Here is a 13,232-nt window from a genome sequence, read left to right as displayed (position 1 = left end):
TTAAAAAATATGAAGAAGTAAAGCCTAAAAAAGGTATACAGTGTTGTGAAAAAGTATTTTCTTCCCAAAATATTTTTTCTGTTGATGCTTTAGTGTCAAATTTAATGTCTAAGATCATCAAACTCAAATAAAGATAACCTGAGTGGACATAAAATGCAGCTTCAAATGAGAATTTCATTAAGGGAGAAAGCACCAAATGAACATAATTACTGATTTGTGGCGCCTCTCTGTTGGATACAAGTTTAGGCTTTGACTAGGCCCCGCTTACAACTTCAAGATGTCGTGCCGAGGGTCATCGTCCTGCTGCATAAACCGAACAGTTTACTAATGTCAAAACCAGCTTGTCGCACATTCTCCTTCAGGACTTTTCTGGTAGAGAGCAGAATTAGTGATTTCGTCAACGCAGCCCCAGACCATCACTCTACCACCACCGTGTTTAACTTCTCTTTCTGTACATCGTAAACCAGATGTAATGGTTCGCACACCTTCCAAAAAGTTTCACTTATGTCATGTTGGTCTACAGAATATTGTTCGAACGGTCTTGAAGATCATCAAGATATTTTCAGATGAATGTGAGAGAAGCTTTTAAGGTTTTAAATCAGTACTGATTTTGTCCACATAACTCTCCAAGTCTCTTTTAAATTCCTGAATCATAAACAATGACCATAAATGAAGCAAGTGAGCCTTGCACTACATCAGATCGTTTTTTTGATGGGTTTTTTTTTTTTTGTGGTCACTCTTTTGTCATGGATGTACTATTTGAGTAGCAATCAATGCTGGGAAGGTTCACCACTCTTCCATGTTTTCTCCATTTGTGGACAATGACTCACACTTTGACTCACTCGAGTCTCAAGGCCTCAGAAATGGCTTTGTAATCCTTTCCAGCCTAAAAGAAGTCAATAACTTTTATGCTTTTATCTGTTCTTGAACGAGGCAAGCTGTTTCGCTTTTCAAGATGTTTAAGCCGTCTTCGCTTCCCGACTCTACAAGTGTGGCAGTAATCAGGTGCTGCGTGTGTCTGGTAAAAGTGAGTCACAATTAATTCAGGACTTCAGAAAGTCAAAGGTAGGCAATTATTTCTTCACATAAAGCCTTAATAAATGAGATGGTTATTGTTAACTTCCTTTTGGGTGTATTTAGTTCAATTACGTCTGCTATTAAAGTCTGTTTGACGATCTGAAGCATCTAAAAGAGACAAAAAAACTTACCTTGAATTAATTTGGGGATATGAAAGGATTGTGTAATTAAGTTGCCATCATTCTTAGTGCTCAGCTGTTTTACTTCAGCTTATTTGTTTTCTCTTCGGTCCTGAGGTACAACGGAGCCCGATAGTGCTCCTGCCGAACTTAGATTGGACATAAGGGACAGATAACAAAGCTCCTTCCTGTAGTGGCAGCCATTAACTCAAAGTTTCCCAGACACGCAGCAGCGTAATTAATAATAGAGCAGGACTAGAATGGCTTCACAGATATAAGTAAACCAACTAAATGGGTCCATTAATGGACAGGACAAGCATCCAATCAGGAACACGTGTTTATCTCGTGATAGAGAACGTTATTACCCAATGATAAATGCGTTTGCTGTGCCTTCAAACACGCTGATAACGTGAAATGTATGTAAATATGACTGGGGGTTAATTTAGCTGACGGAAACATCTTTAATTGTTTTATTTTACTTAGGGGTTCATATTCTGGTTTCTGAAATAAGGGCAAGATTGCAATCTTTAAAGGTTGCTGTGCTTTTAACAGCTTTATAAAAAGGATTTAAAAATTTTTTTTCAAAGGGCTGAGTTGGTTTAGCAGCTCTAGTGAAATGTGTTTTTTTTGGCAGCAAAGACCGATCTAAAATGCTGCTCCAAAGTCCAGGGTCATCTTTTAAGCTCTCTTTTGTTTCAAGATTTCACATGTTTCTTTTCTTTTCTTTTTTTGGTTTTTACAGGATTAAGATTCGGAGACAAAATCAAATGGAAGAGTTGATTTTGGGTAATTTCTGGGTTGATATGGTCATATTTGGACCATTATCTATCTGAAAACCCAGTGATTGCACATTTTGTTGTTTTTGGTAGCATATTATTTAGGTGTTCAGTCCCACAGCATCACAGATCCTTCAAATTACTTCACATTAGGCATGAGGTGCACACAGTTCTGGTTACACTCCCAGTACAGTTTAGTATGCTAACATTAACATGCTGATAGTGTCTTATAGTTGCCAACGAGACTTGGTGACACTAATCTTTGATGTAAACAGTGAGCTGTGGAGAAATTATGTTTCCTCCGTTATTCAAGTTCAAGAATACTTTATTGATCTCAAATGGAAATTAAATGAGCGGCTGGCAAAGAGCAACCCGATTCGTACCCTAAAATCATCCCTGTAGGGTTTTTTTGGCTTCCTGTGACCACTAACTTCACTATCATTGAAGTTTATATGAGGCAGCCAAAACTGCGCCAATGACTGAATATTTGATCTTAAATTAAGGTTGGATTTTTCTAAAATGTTTAGTGTGTGGTTACGCTACTGTAATAACAATGAATTCATTTTAAGGATGTCTACTAATCTTTACAATGCCATACGATGCCAAATAAATGCGGCTGACATTGCATTGTGACTTTACTAAAATGTATGTTCTCTGCTCATTCGCTGCTACAATACTGTAGTTTCAGTCCCCTGTGCTGGCCGCATGTTTCCAACCTGTCATAGGTGGCCACCATGAAGTTCAGCAGCAGGCCGATGGACTGCTCCACGTTGATCTGGTGGGTGGTGGGCAGCCGCTTGTTAAGCTGGTAGTAGATGGAAGACAGAATCGTCTCCAGCCGCGACACGCTGATCTCGGCGTTGTGGTCCAGCGTGTTGAGCCCGTTGTCTCGGAAAGCCTCGATCATGTTCCAGACGTCCACCAGATGGACTGTGAAAAGAAGCGGGGAGAGAGCGGGGGCGCACGCTCTGATCAGCTGAGTGCGTATTCGTGTCTGTAATCACCACGCAAGTGTCTTCAGAGCCGAAATTTGACAGAAAGGAAAGAAGAGAAAAATCAACAATCTGCGTTCTCTTACGGTTGCATCGCTTTTGGACAAACCGGAGTTTGCAGGCAGTCCGATAGGTTGACAATCTGATAACGTCAAAGTTTTGTGCTCCTGAAAAACAAAACAAAAATGGAAAAATAAATATATTAGTATCACTTTACAATAAGACCCCATTATAAATCATTAATAAATAGGTAACAAAGTAGTTATTAATAAGGCTGTTAACAATCTAACCCATTAATAAGGAGCCTTAGCGCCGTATTTAAAGGGCTAAGAGTTAAATTGTGAGTAGCATCTTGCAAAATAATTCTGCATCAGCAAATAAACACTCCAATAGTTGCCTTATAAATCATTATAAATGGTCAATTAATGATTATTATAAGAATAATTTATCCATTATTCTTATAATAAAGCGATTAATTTGATTTAAAAAACGGGAACAATGTTCAGATTCTCTTTGTCTTTTTTTACACAATATTAGAAATACATTAAAAGATGCAAACAAATCCTTCAATTCCCCTTTTAAGTATGAAAATAAACATTTTATTGGCTAAAATGCAACAACTTAGCATTCCTTTAGCATTTGCAGCTGAAATCTGCAAAAGATGCTTCGAACGTCAACGTTTGGAAAGCTCAGCCCTTTCTGCTCGACTTTGCATCAATGCAGAGCAGGGCTGATCTGTCGATTATGTTTTGGGGATTAAACGATTAGTACCTAGACAGAAAAAGTTGCTTAAAATGAGACTTTATTTACAAAATTTGCATCAGGTGAAGCTCAAACTGCAACTTGAGTTGTTCTCGATATAATATATTTACAGAAAAAGAAAGTTTTTTTTAATCTTAAATGAAAAATGTACATTTTTTGTGCAGGATTGTCTTAATTCCTGCTCTGACGCGACAGCTCTCTCAGCAGATCGTCTCTTTTTGAGTCTGCGTACTCCAGTGAACGGTTAATGGATTAATCGTCTCAGTCCCAAATGGTGTAACGCCTTTCCAGTCACAAACAGGCTAAATGCAGGCGCATTTAAACACGATTACTGCATGTAAGAGAGCAAGCTGGTCAAACAGTGACACATGAGCTGACAATGAATAGAGAAAAGAGACTTCTCTGAGTTGACTGCACTCACTCATTTCCATGAAGAGCTGTCTCTTCTCGACCATGGCCTTGCCTCGTTTGCTGCCTTCCTCGATCATTCTGTGGCACATCAAACACAAGAGCACGCAGCACTTCCTGTTCAGTCAGCAGCGCCACATTAATGCAAGGCAGAGGCTTTTAAATGGAGAAAGTCCTCTGGTACATTTCGACTCAAAGGCAACAGAAACAATGCCTTGAAAAAGTGTTCACACCCGCTGAACTTTGAGGTTTTTTTTACCCCGAACTCAAAGGACTTTTAGAACACAAATTAATGCCGGATGGATTTCTAGATGTAAAAATATGCGCTGATTTGTGTTCTGTGTCACAAAACATCCAGGAAACCCTCACAGAAATCAAAAGGATTTGCTGGTTTCAGTTCATGCGATCAGAGAACAGTTGGCCTCGTCAATCTGGCCGCAAGTAGGCGACAGTGTTTCTCCTTCATGAACATTATTCTTTCCACGGGGGAGTTTAAACTTCCATTGGAGGATAAATCGATAGCTTATCAGTAGATAATACTGTATCCTTCCACTGCTGACTATTAGGTAGATATATTTTTAACAATTTTCATACAAGTTTAAAGTGATATTTTTCAGGAGAGTTTAGCAATGAAACTGGTTAATCACATATAAATAGGAAACTTTTTTTTGTTTGTTTGTTTCTTGTGTGCCAGCTTGTGGAGTTAGGAGGCAGTGAAAGAAATAACAAATGAACTTGTTTTAGTTTGCAAAAAAATCTTGGATCTGCAATCAACTTCACACACTCAATAATTGTAGAAAAACCAGAGAAATCTGCTAAATGTTGAGCTCTGGGGAAAAGGCTAACAACAGGGGCTTTAAACACAAAAAGTAGAAAGACGTTATTACGCTGGTATGGTTGCTGCTATTTTTTTCTATAGGACAGTCTGTTTTGACGTGAAAATAATTAGTAACAACATCTTTACTTGATAAACGGTTTGAAATCTACATGTTACTTTCTGCTATCTGCACTTAGCCAAATTTTCGAATCACCTTTTAGCTGCATTGACTTTGGAAAATAAATAGGGCTACATAGAGCTAATGAAATACATGCGGCCTATTAAACACCCCGCAGAAAAATATTTAATTTATTAATAACCACAATTAGTTTTTGCGTTGCAGTTTTTCTTGATTTTTAGCAAATTATCTGTGCTCTGTGTTTCTTCAATAAAAGTTTTTTGATGTCTATTTGTATTAACTCCACTCTAACTGTAACGGAAAGATCATTTACACTTTACCATAAAATTTCGCGATCATAATTTACTCTTCTTCGTTCTCTAAGGCCAGCCGAGAGAAATTTTAGGATCGTCTTTTTCTCCAATATGGACGGCAGCAGAAACCGTGGTGTCGACAAAATCCAGTGGACAGCAGCAATTATTTTCATTTTTCTCGTTTTTAAGAAATCTTACGCCTGAACCGGACGGTTCTATAAAGTGCTTACCTGCTGACGATTAGATCTCACTCAAAGTGATGCCTTGAAGGTCAAACCTGTAAGGAAAGGACAAAGAAACATTAGAGAAAGCTCCATATAGGAGATTTTCAACTTCTTAATCTCGCCAAAAATGTATTAGTGTGTAAAATAAATAAATAAATAAAGTAATTAAAGCCTCTCTTTCGTCTTCCCTTCAAAGACTTCATTAACTCTCAATCTGGGCTGTTGTTTCCCCCTCTCTGCTCATGTAGAGAGACATGGGTGCGCTTGTTTCGGGACGCGTCCAGCGCCTGTGGTCCGCACAAATGATAATTCTCCATGACATCCTGCTCAGCAACGCCAGCATCCTGTGCGCTAATGACACCAACAGAGCTGCACGGGAACTGTTTAACGATGATGGACAAAGACCGCATTAAGGCCGGCCAATGAGCGCCGAGTGTCCCCGGAGGGAGGATGCGGGGACCACGAGATCCGTGCGCTCCCGGGCGCGGGTCATGCGCGCGCCTGATGATCAGCTGAGCATCCCGAGGTTCGACAACCGCAATGAGTGTCGAGCAAAAACCTCCACGCTTCCTTCTGCGTCAGAAAGAGGGAGCGGAAACTTGTGTTGGACAAATTACAAACACAAGATTCAAAATACTCTGTTTTTGTCTGATGGACAGACACAAAGTTGGTGCACAGGTGGAAGGTGGAAGGAAGTCGATACGACGATGGCATGGTCGTCGAAACTTTTGAAAAAAGTCTAAAAAGAATTTGGGGTGCATTTGTATTTACTCCAAATACCCCTCAATAAAATCCAGAGCAAGCAACTCCCCTCTCAAAGTAAATAGAGTCCACCTGTTTGGTTCATCTTAGCATGACACCAGTGGCCTAATTTGACAGGCTGGATGAGGAACAAGGGGCTCACCGTAACTCTGGAGGAGTCGTCGTTGCTTCAAATTGTATTACATGACTTCATTGCACTCCTGGTCATGTCATGATACGTTGTTTTTTTTTTATGCCCACACTAATGACCTTCCACCAAACGAAGCCGTCTGAGCTGCACACCGGAGGTTTGTTGTGCCGTAGATGTTTGTTCTCTGCAGCTGTAAGGGAGCCAGACTGTTTCTCGGGTCTTTGCGATTCTCTGTCCTTGGCGTTAAGAACAAAGTGTCGACTCTGTCTTGACAGAGCTTTTCCTCTCACCTGTTCATGAATATCTGATTTTGTAAGTTCTCATATCATGCACACAATATTATTAAACCGTAATTTTCACCGCAACGGTGCTTGGATGTGTATTTTTTTCTTCTTTTTTTTTTCGTAACATGACCCTCAGTACAAATTTGGCCTTTGTGGAAGAAAGCCAGCATTGAAAGAAAGAGTTGATGGAAAGATGGATGGAGCTAAACACTGCAGAAGACTTTTCACCTTCTAACAGGACAATGACCCTAAGCATAAAGCTGGAGCCACAATGGTACGGTTTACATAAAAGCATATTTGTGGATTAGACCGGCCCAGTCAAAGTCCAGAACTGAATCTAATTGAAGACCTGAGACACACCCCAGAAGACATGCAGCTGTAATAGCAGTGAAAGGTGATTCTAAATGGTTTAAATACAAACGCACACCACACAGTTCAGAACTTCATCTGTAAAATTTTTAAAAAACTCAAAATGTCCTTCACTTAACCACATAAAATCCCAGTAAAATAAACTACTTAACTAATATGTGACAAAAATCCTTTAAAAAATCAAGGTGTATGACTCCTTCAAATGGAGGTAAATATGTGCCATCAAGAACTGAATTAAAAATACCTCTGAAATTTGAATGTTGTGAATTTGTACTTACTTTCTTCATTGTTAAAATGCATTATATACATTTCATTCATATTTTACACAATTTGTACTTACTTTCTTTAGCGTTCAAATATATTTTATACACTAAAAAAGTAAGTACAAATATACAGCATTCAAATTTCAGAGGCATTTTTAATTCAAATCCTGATGGCACATCTTTACTTCCGTACGTTTTGTAAAAGAACTGTTTTCTGCACAGAAGACCTTGATTTGGCACCTGATGAATATTTACAATCTCAACATATATTCTTAAACTTTATCTTGTTCCTTTATTCCAGAAACAAACAAGTCAAACCACAGAAATTCTGAACAGGAGAAACCCAGTAGGAACGAAGCCCTACATGGATCAGAACATAATTTGAAAAACCTTCAATCAGACACCAGAAAAACCTTGAAAAGCATCTGGTTTCTAGTCAAAGCCCGATTATGGCACAAGTCAGCCCAACAATACAAAACATACCATCTGATCCAGAAACTCTTTTTGGATTCATGATCAGACAACTGAGGTTTTTCACGGGTGTTTTGCTCAGAATACAGTATCCTTTGCTAAGGAACAAGTTGTTTGTGTGTTTTTTCTCTCTCAGGAATACATTATAGAGGTTAGCACATCGAGATCCCTTCTGGTGGGATGATTAAAATCGAAGTGTGGCATCTGAAGCCAACTGCATTCAATCAGTTGCACATAAACAGAACAGCATAAGTAGTAATAAATCACAGACAGCTATTTAAATAAGTAGGACTGGCTGACATGAGGGTACAGTGCAACCGCACCTTCGGATCGGCGGTAATGACAACATCCGAACAGAAGGACTCGCGGTTACTGCAGCACCTCCTCGCCGCTGATATCATTCATTTCTCCCGTCATCCTCACTCCGAGCAGATCGCTCCAGGAGGAACAAAAAAAAAAACGCAGCCGTGTTGCCCGATTTTACTCCTTATTTAGGTTATCTTATTTCCGCAATGGGAATTATGTGTCGTGATGATTTGATTTTATTTCCCTCCTCCCCTCCTCCTCCTTTTTTTTTTTTTTTTTTTTTGGTCTTGATTCCTAAATAATGGAAATCTTGCACCTTGTCAAATCTCGCAGATGCCTCGACTGTATTTAAAGAGAGAAGGTCTTTTTTTTTTTTTTTTACCGGATGAACCGCAGGCAGGTTCAGGTTTAGAGCATCGTCACCATCGGCGGAGTCAGATAGGGAGGCTGAGCGGAGTGGTCCAGGGATATTTCCTCCGTGATTCACAGCCGCATTCTCACGTCCGACAAAATCCACGAGCGTTTTCCCGCCGACGTTACAGCTGTGTGGATGGCGAGGAGCGGCTCGGACCTTCCGTCGTCATATTTTTTTGTCGAGCCGCTCTCCGGTTTCATTCGCCTGTGAAGCTCGGCAACTGCGGCTGCAGCAGAAACGCACGAGCCGAACCGTTCCGCCGCGCGGCATCAGCAGCGAGCCAGCGGCAGGGGACGGCAGAGCGCAGGCAGGCACGCAGATGACATGCGCGAACACCTGCTGCTTTACGCATGCGCGCACAAGAAAGTATGGTAAGCCGTTTGCATAAATAATCGATTTTTTTTTTTTTTTTTTTTTGTGTAATAGCAACTAGTTAAATTATTTGATTGCCACGTAATTATTTTTTCTTTAGGAAATAACAACTGGAGATCACACAAATAAATAAATAAATAAATGACACGCACCTCTTCGTAGGTGTACAGCTACGGTGAAATAAAAAAAAAAAAAAAAGTATTTTCCCACTTACAGATGTCCTTAAAACTATCGAGCGATGATTATATAACACAAATTGAGTAAATAGAAAAATAGGTTTTCAAATTATTTAGTGTATTGAAAGGAAATAATTATCCAAAGCAACCTGCCTCTTGATGAGCGCAGTTTGACTACTGTGGCCTGCTAAATGTCAGGTCAGTTTAATTAAGAAATCCCTTCAATAGAACTTGACAGGCAACATGAAGCAGGCTAAACAGAAATTCAATGGATGGGTGTAAAAACGCACAGGGAGGTAGGGCAAGGCTTGATTAAATAGGGCTTTTAAAAGCAAACAAAAACTTTAAAAAATTATTGTAATATATATTATAGCGAGTAAAGTGAAGCAAATGTGCTCATATTTACTTGCATCAGTGAGAGAGTTGAAATATTCTATGCTATAACCATAAATCCGTACATGAAGGGTATTACTATAATCCCACTAAGTGGTTGAAAAGGTGTTGGCTAATGTCTCAAAAGATTTCATAAAAGGAACTTTTTGGCCAGCAGCATTAACTACCAGAAGCCTGATCCGGAGGTTACTCTGACCTCAATGTAAAAAACGTAGGATAAACTTTAATCCCAATCTATTTGGAAGTTGGTCGTTATGAAATTGAGAGCCATCCAGGCCCTTCATGCCATGAAGACAGCAAGGCAATGACTGAATAAATCTTATCATCATCTGCATAACGTGACACACCACATTTCTTCAGAATGGAGCAAAGTGAGAGAAAACACTCGGAATTTGGGTCTGTGTAGTTTTAAAAACAGGTCGTGAAAATATCTAAAATGTTTAGCTCTTTTAGAAAGACCATTAATTTACATGGATCTATGTTGAAGGACTTTAAGAAGAAAATCTAGAGTTCAGCTTTTACCCCTCATGCCTCCAGAAAATAATTTTCAGCTAATTTGGTTTTTACTAGCAAAACCAAAATAGAAAATCCACAAGACATATTTTTAAATTATTTTATTCATAATAGATTATAACTTTTAAATACATTTTGTTTACAAGTGCAGATTACCATGTTACATTCACTGGAGTTTTACTGGACACAGAGTGAAACAGACGAGTGTAACAAATGAAACTAGTGACAAATGTGACAGTTGAAAAAGAAAAAGATGGTGATTGCCCATAGTAACCTCAGCCCAGCTAGTTCTCGATTAACCACTCATCTAAATTTACACAAACAGGTAGCTTCAGTAAAAATGAAGACTGCCGCCCGATGCACGTTTCAGTCTTCGTCAAGCTGCCTTTCTTGAAGTGCGTTCCAGTCCCCAAATTTAACTGCAAATACAGCCGTTTCTGATTCTATTCACGTCTTACAAGCTATTCAGTTTGAATAGCATGTAAGACGTGCTATTCACATTAAAATGACTAACTGCATAAAAGAGTTTTTTTCTAATACTTTTCTAATACTATTCTGAAACCCAAATTTAACAGACATGACCATCCAGTTATATATTCAAAAAAAATACAGGTAAAAATGGATCAACTTAAAATTTTAGACTGAGCCATAGTTTGTAAAAGAAAAACGTCATAATTGTAGACAAAGGATGCACACAGACAAAATCTTCAAAGGGCGGTTTAGACAAATGGACTGATTGCAAAGACTGGTTCACACAGCCATACTTGGGCAATTTCAGATACAAAGTTCAATCATTCCTTATGGTGGTCTGTCCTGTCTACAAGTTACAGGGGGAAAAAAACATAACAAAACGGACAGCCAATATATTACTATAGCAAATACCTTGTTGATTTGTCCCAAAAAATAGTAAATAGATCTTTTATATTAAAATATATTAATTAAAATATATTACTTTGATTAACAAGTCTGAGATTATAAACAACTTCTGATTATTTTTGTTTTTTTAAGGTGGCTTTGGCATTTTACCTTGAAAACAACAGCTATAAAACAGAAAAAATTTCACCTGTGCTGGATACTATAAAATATTATTTGATTTTTCTTTATTTTTTTTGCTTGAGTTAACAGTTTTCCACGGACCCTTTTGAAAAGTAACGTGGGGTTAAGTAAGCACTTAGATTGTGTTCATATTACAATGTACTTTACGTCACAATGGTTATTGTGAATAATTAGGCTTACAATACCTCATATCACCTTAAAATGGAAGATTCTCATTTTCTGGGAAGGTCAGCGATAAACGGTTATACTCATCTATAAATTTGCGACTTTTTGTACCAACAGATCATTTTTAGAAAATCTACAATTATTTGACTGTATAATGTTTTTCTTTCGATTGTCAAACATCTTTTTGTAGTAACAAAAATGGATAAGTGTGCTGCACAAAGAAAATATTGACTACCTACATCTAGTATTTACAGTGAAAAGAAAAGGTCTTCATTTTCTCCCTTTACTTTGAGTGTTTTCATTTCAACTGTTATCAATCTATACAGAAAAAAAACCCCAACTCCAATTTATGGGACACTTTAGCTACAAAACAGTTTTAAGGAGGGAAAATGTGGCTTTAAAACAGTAGTAGATGACGTTAAACTTTGATTTGATATTAAAAAAAAACAACAGGGAAGATAAACCACTTTCTATTAAAAATGTTAAATTTGAATTTAAGTGCTACGCTGAATTCCAACTTTACAACATGATCCTTTGCAGGCAATTTGATGCCATAATTTTTATGTGCAATCCACATGGGCAGATTTTAAAAACATTTTATGCATAATTCCTCAATAAACCTATAAATCCATAAACGTTTTTAAATATCAGTGTACTCTGTATTAATGTACCTTTCTTTTTTATATATATATATATATATACTGTATATATATATATATATATATATATATAATTGTTACTTCCCTGCCACACATGCATAAAAATCCAGGCAGGAGGTATTGTACAACCCATGATTTTCTCTAGTGCCTTTTCTTGATAGTAACCCCAATTAACCCTACGATAAAAAGTTCAGTCTCAACACAGAACAGTCATGAAGTCCTAAAAATAGAAACATTCATTTTCCCTCTTTTAAAAACAATACACACACATGTATATATATATATATATTTTATATAAAAATATAGACTAATCTAGCTGAGTGCAAACGTTGAATGTGAGATTTCTCGCACATCTGACTGAGTATTAAACTGATTGAAAATCGATTGGCATCTGTAAAAAGAGGTGTGGTTGAAAAAACAAGACCGTCCAGTGTAAATTCTTGCTTTTTTCCCCCAACAGTGATCAGATCCTGGCTGTCGCAGGCGTAGAACAGTTAAGATACCGCACCACATTTTCCATTCACTCTAAACAACCTCATGCCATATTTGTGCCTCGACGGCATGTGAAGCTTAGGCATGGGCCGGTATCAAGGCATACCAAATATATATATATATATGAATAAATCTACTTGATTCGTTGTTTCAATTTCATTTTGATGAGATGCCAGAAAAATGGCTGGAGTGAGAGCCAAGTACCTTTGGCGAAATGGACCGTACAGTAAGGCGATGCTGTAAAGTTTCATGTCACAAAATAAAAGACAAAAATTTGGCTGTTTTGAAATAGTTCACGACACGCAAAAAGTGCTTACGGTCATAGTTTGGAAACTACAGAAGTGCAGCTCAAAATTGAACTGCTTTAATTTTAAAATGTTAAATGCAGCAAGTCAGTTAAGCTAGCTCACTCGAACAGACAGTATCTTTAGTTAAGCAGCTAAAATCAATTTGTCATACATCCATGGAGATTCCAGTTAAATCAATTTAAGCCATACAGCTCCTGGGTTACAGAAAACTTTAGACTTAACAAGATTTGGCTTGAGAACAGGGATTTCAATTGTTGATTAAAATCCGTTGCCAATAACAGTTCAAGCAAAACAGAAGAATTTTAGCGTTTTAATAATTTAACTTATTATATCCATTATAGCAGCATCGGGGCGCCATCCACCACTCCACCGTTTGATTTAAAAATGTTGATGTTTTTGAGGAAAAAAAAAACACCCAAGCCTCTCTAAATCTGGATTTATTTTTCATTTCATCTTTGGAAAAAAGTATTTAGACTTTTTCTTGACGTTTA

General features: G+C 37.8%; 1 protein-coding gene across 8 annotated transcripts in view; it reads right to left on the bottom strand.

Moving 5' to 3' along the window:
- The window catches only part of dtnbb (dystrobrevin, beta b), a 39,376-nt gene extending 30,431 nt beyond the window's left edge, over positions 1 to 8,945 (bottom strand). For 3 of the 8 annotated variants that reach the window (XM_032546963.1, XM_032546962.1, XM_032546964.1), the window contains exons 1-5: positions 8,575 to 8,942; positions 5,614 to 5,660; positions 4,148 to 4,215; positions 3,051 to 3,131; positions 2,689 to 2,902 (exon numbers count right to left, since the gene is read on the bottom strand). In XM_032546963.1, the coding sequence (XP_032402854.1) occupies positions 2,689 to 2,902; positions 3,051 to 3,131; positions 4,148 to 4,214 (362 nt within the window). In that variant the 5' untranslated portion in view covers position 4,215; positions 5,614 to 5,660; positions 8,575 to 8,942. Of the gene's footprint in view, positions 1 to 2,688; positions 2,903 to 3,050; positions 3,132 to 4,147; positions 4,216 to 5,613; positions 5,661 to 5,795; positions 5,972 to 8,209; positions 8,440 to 8,574 lie in introns of those variants that run through there. The other 5 variants (XM_032546961.1, XM_032546960.1, XM_032546957.1 and 2 more) reach the window with 4 other exon arrangements.
- Between the last annotated feature and the right edge of the window lie 4,287 nt (positions 8,946 to 13,232).

This window comes from Xiphophorus hellerii, chromosome 19 (genome assembly GCF_003331165.1).
Source record: "Xiphophorus hellerii strain 12219 chromosome 19, Xiphophorus_hellerii-4.1, whole genome shotgun sequence".
In the NCBI taxonomy this organism is placed as follows: Eukaryota; Metazoa; Chordata; class Actinopteri; order Cyprinodontiformes; family Poeciliidae; genus Xiphophorus; species Xiphophorus hellerii.
The sequence above is the reverse complement of the archived record's forward strand: the minus strand, read 5'-3'. Positions and strand labels throughout refer to the sequence as shown.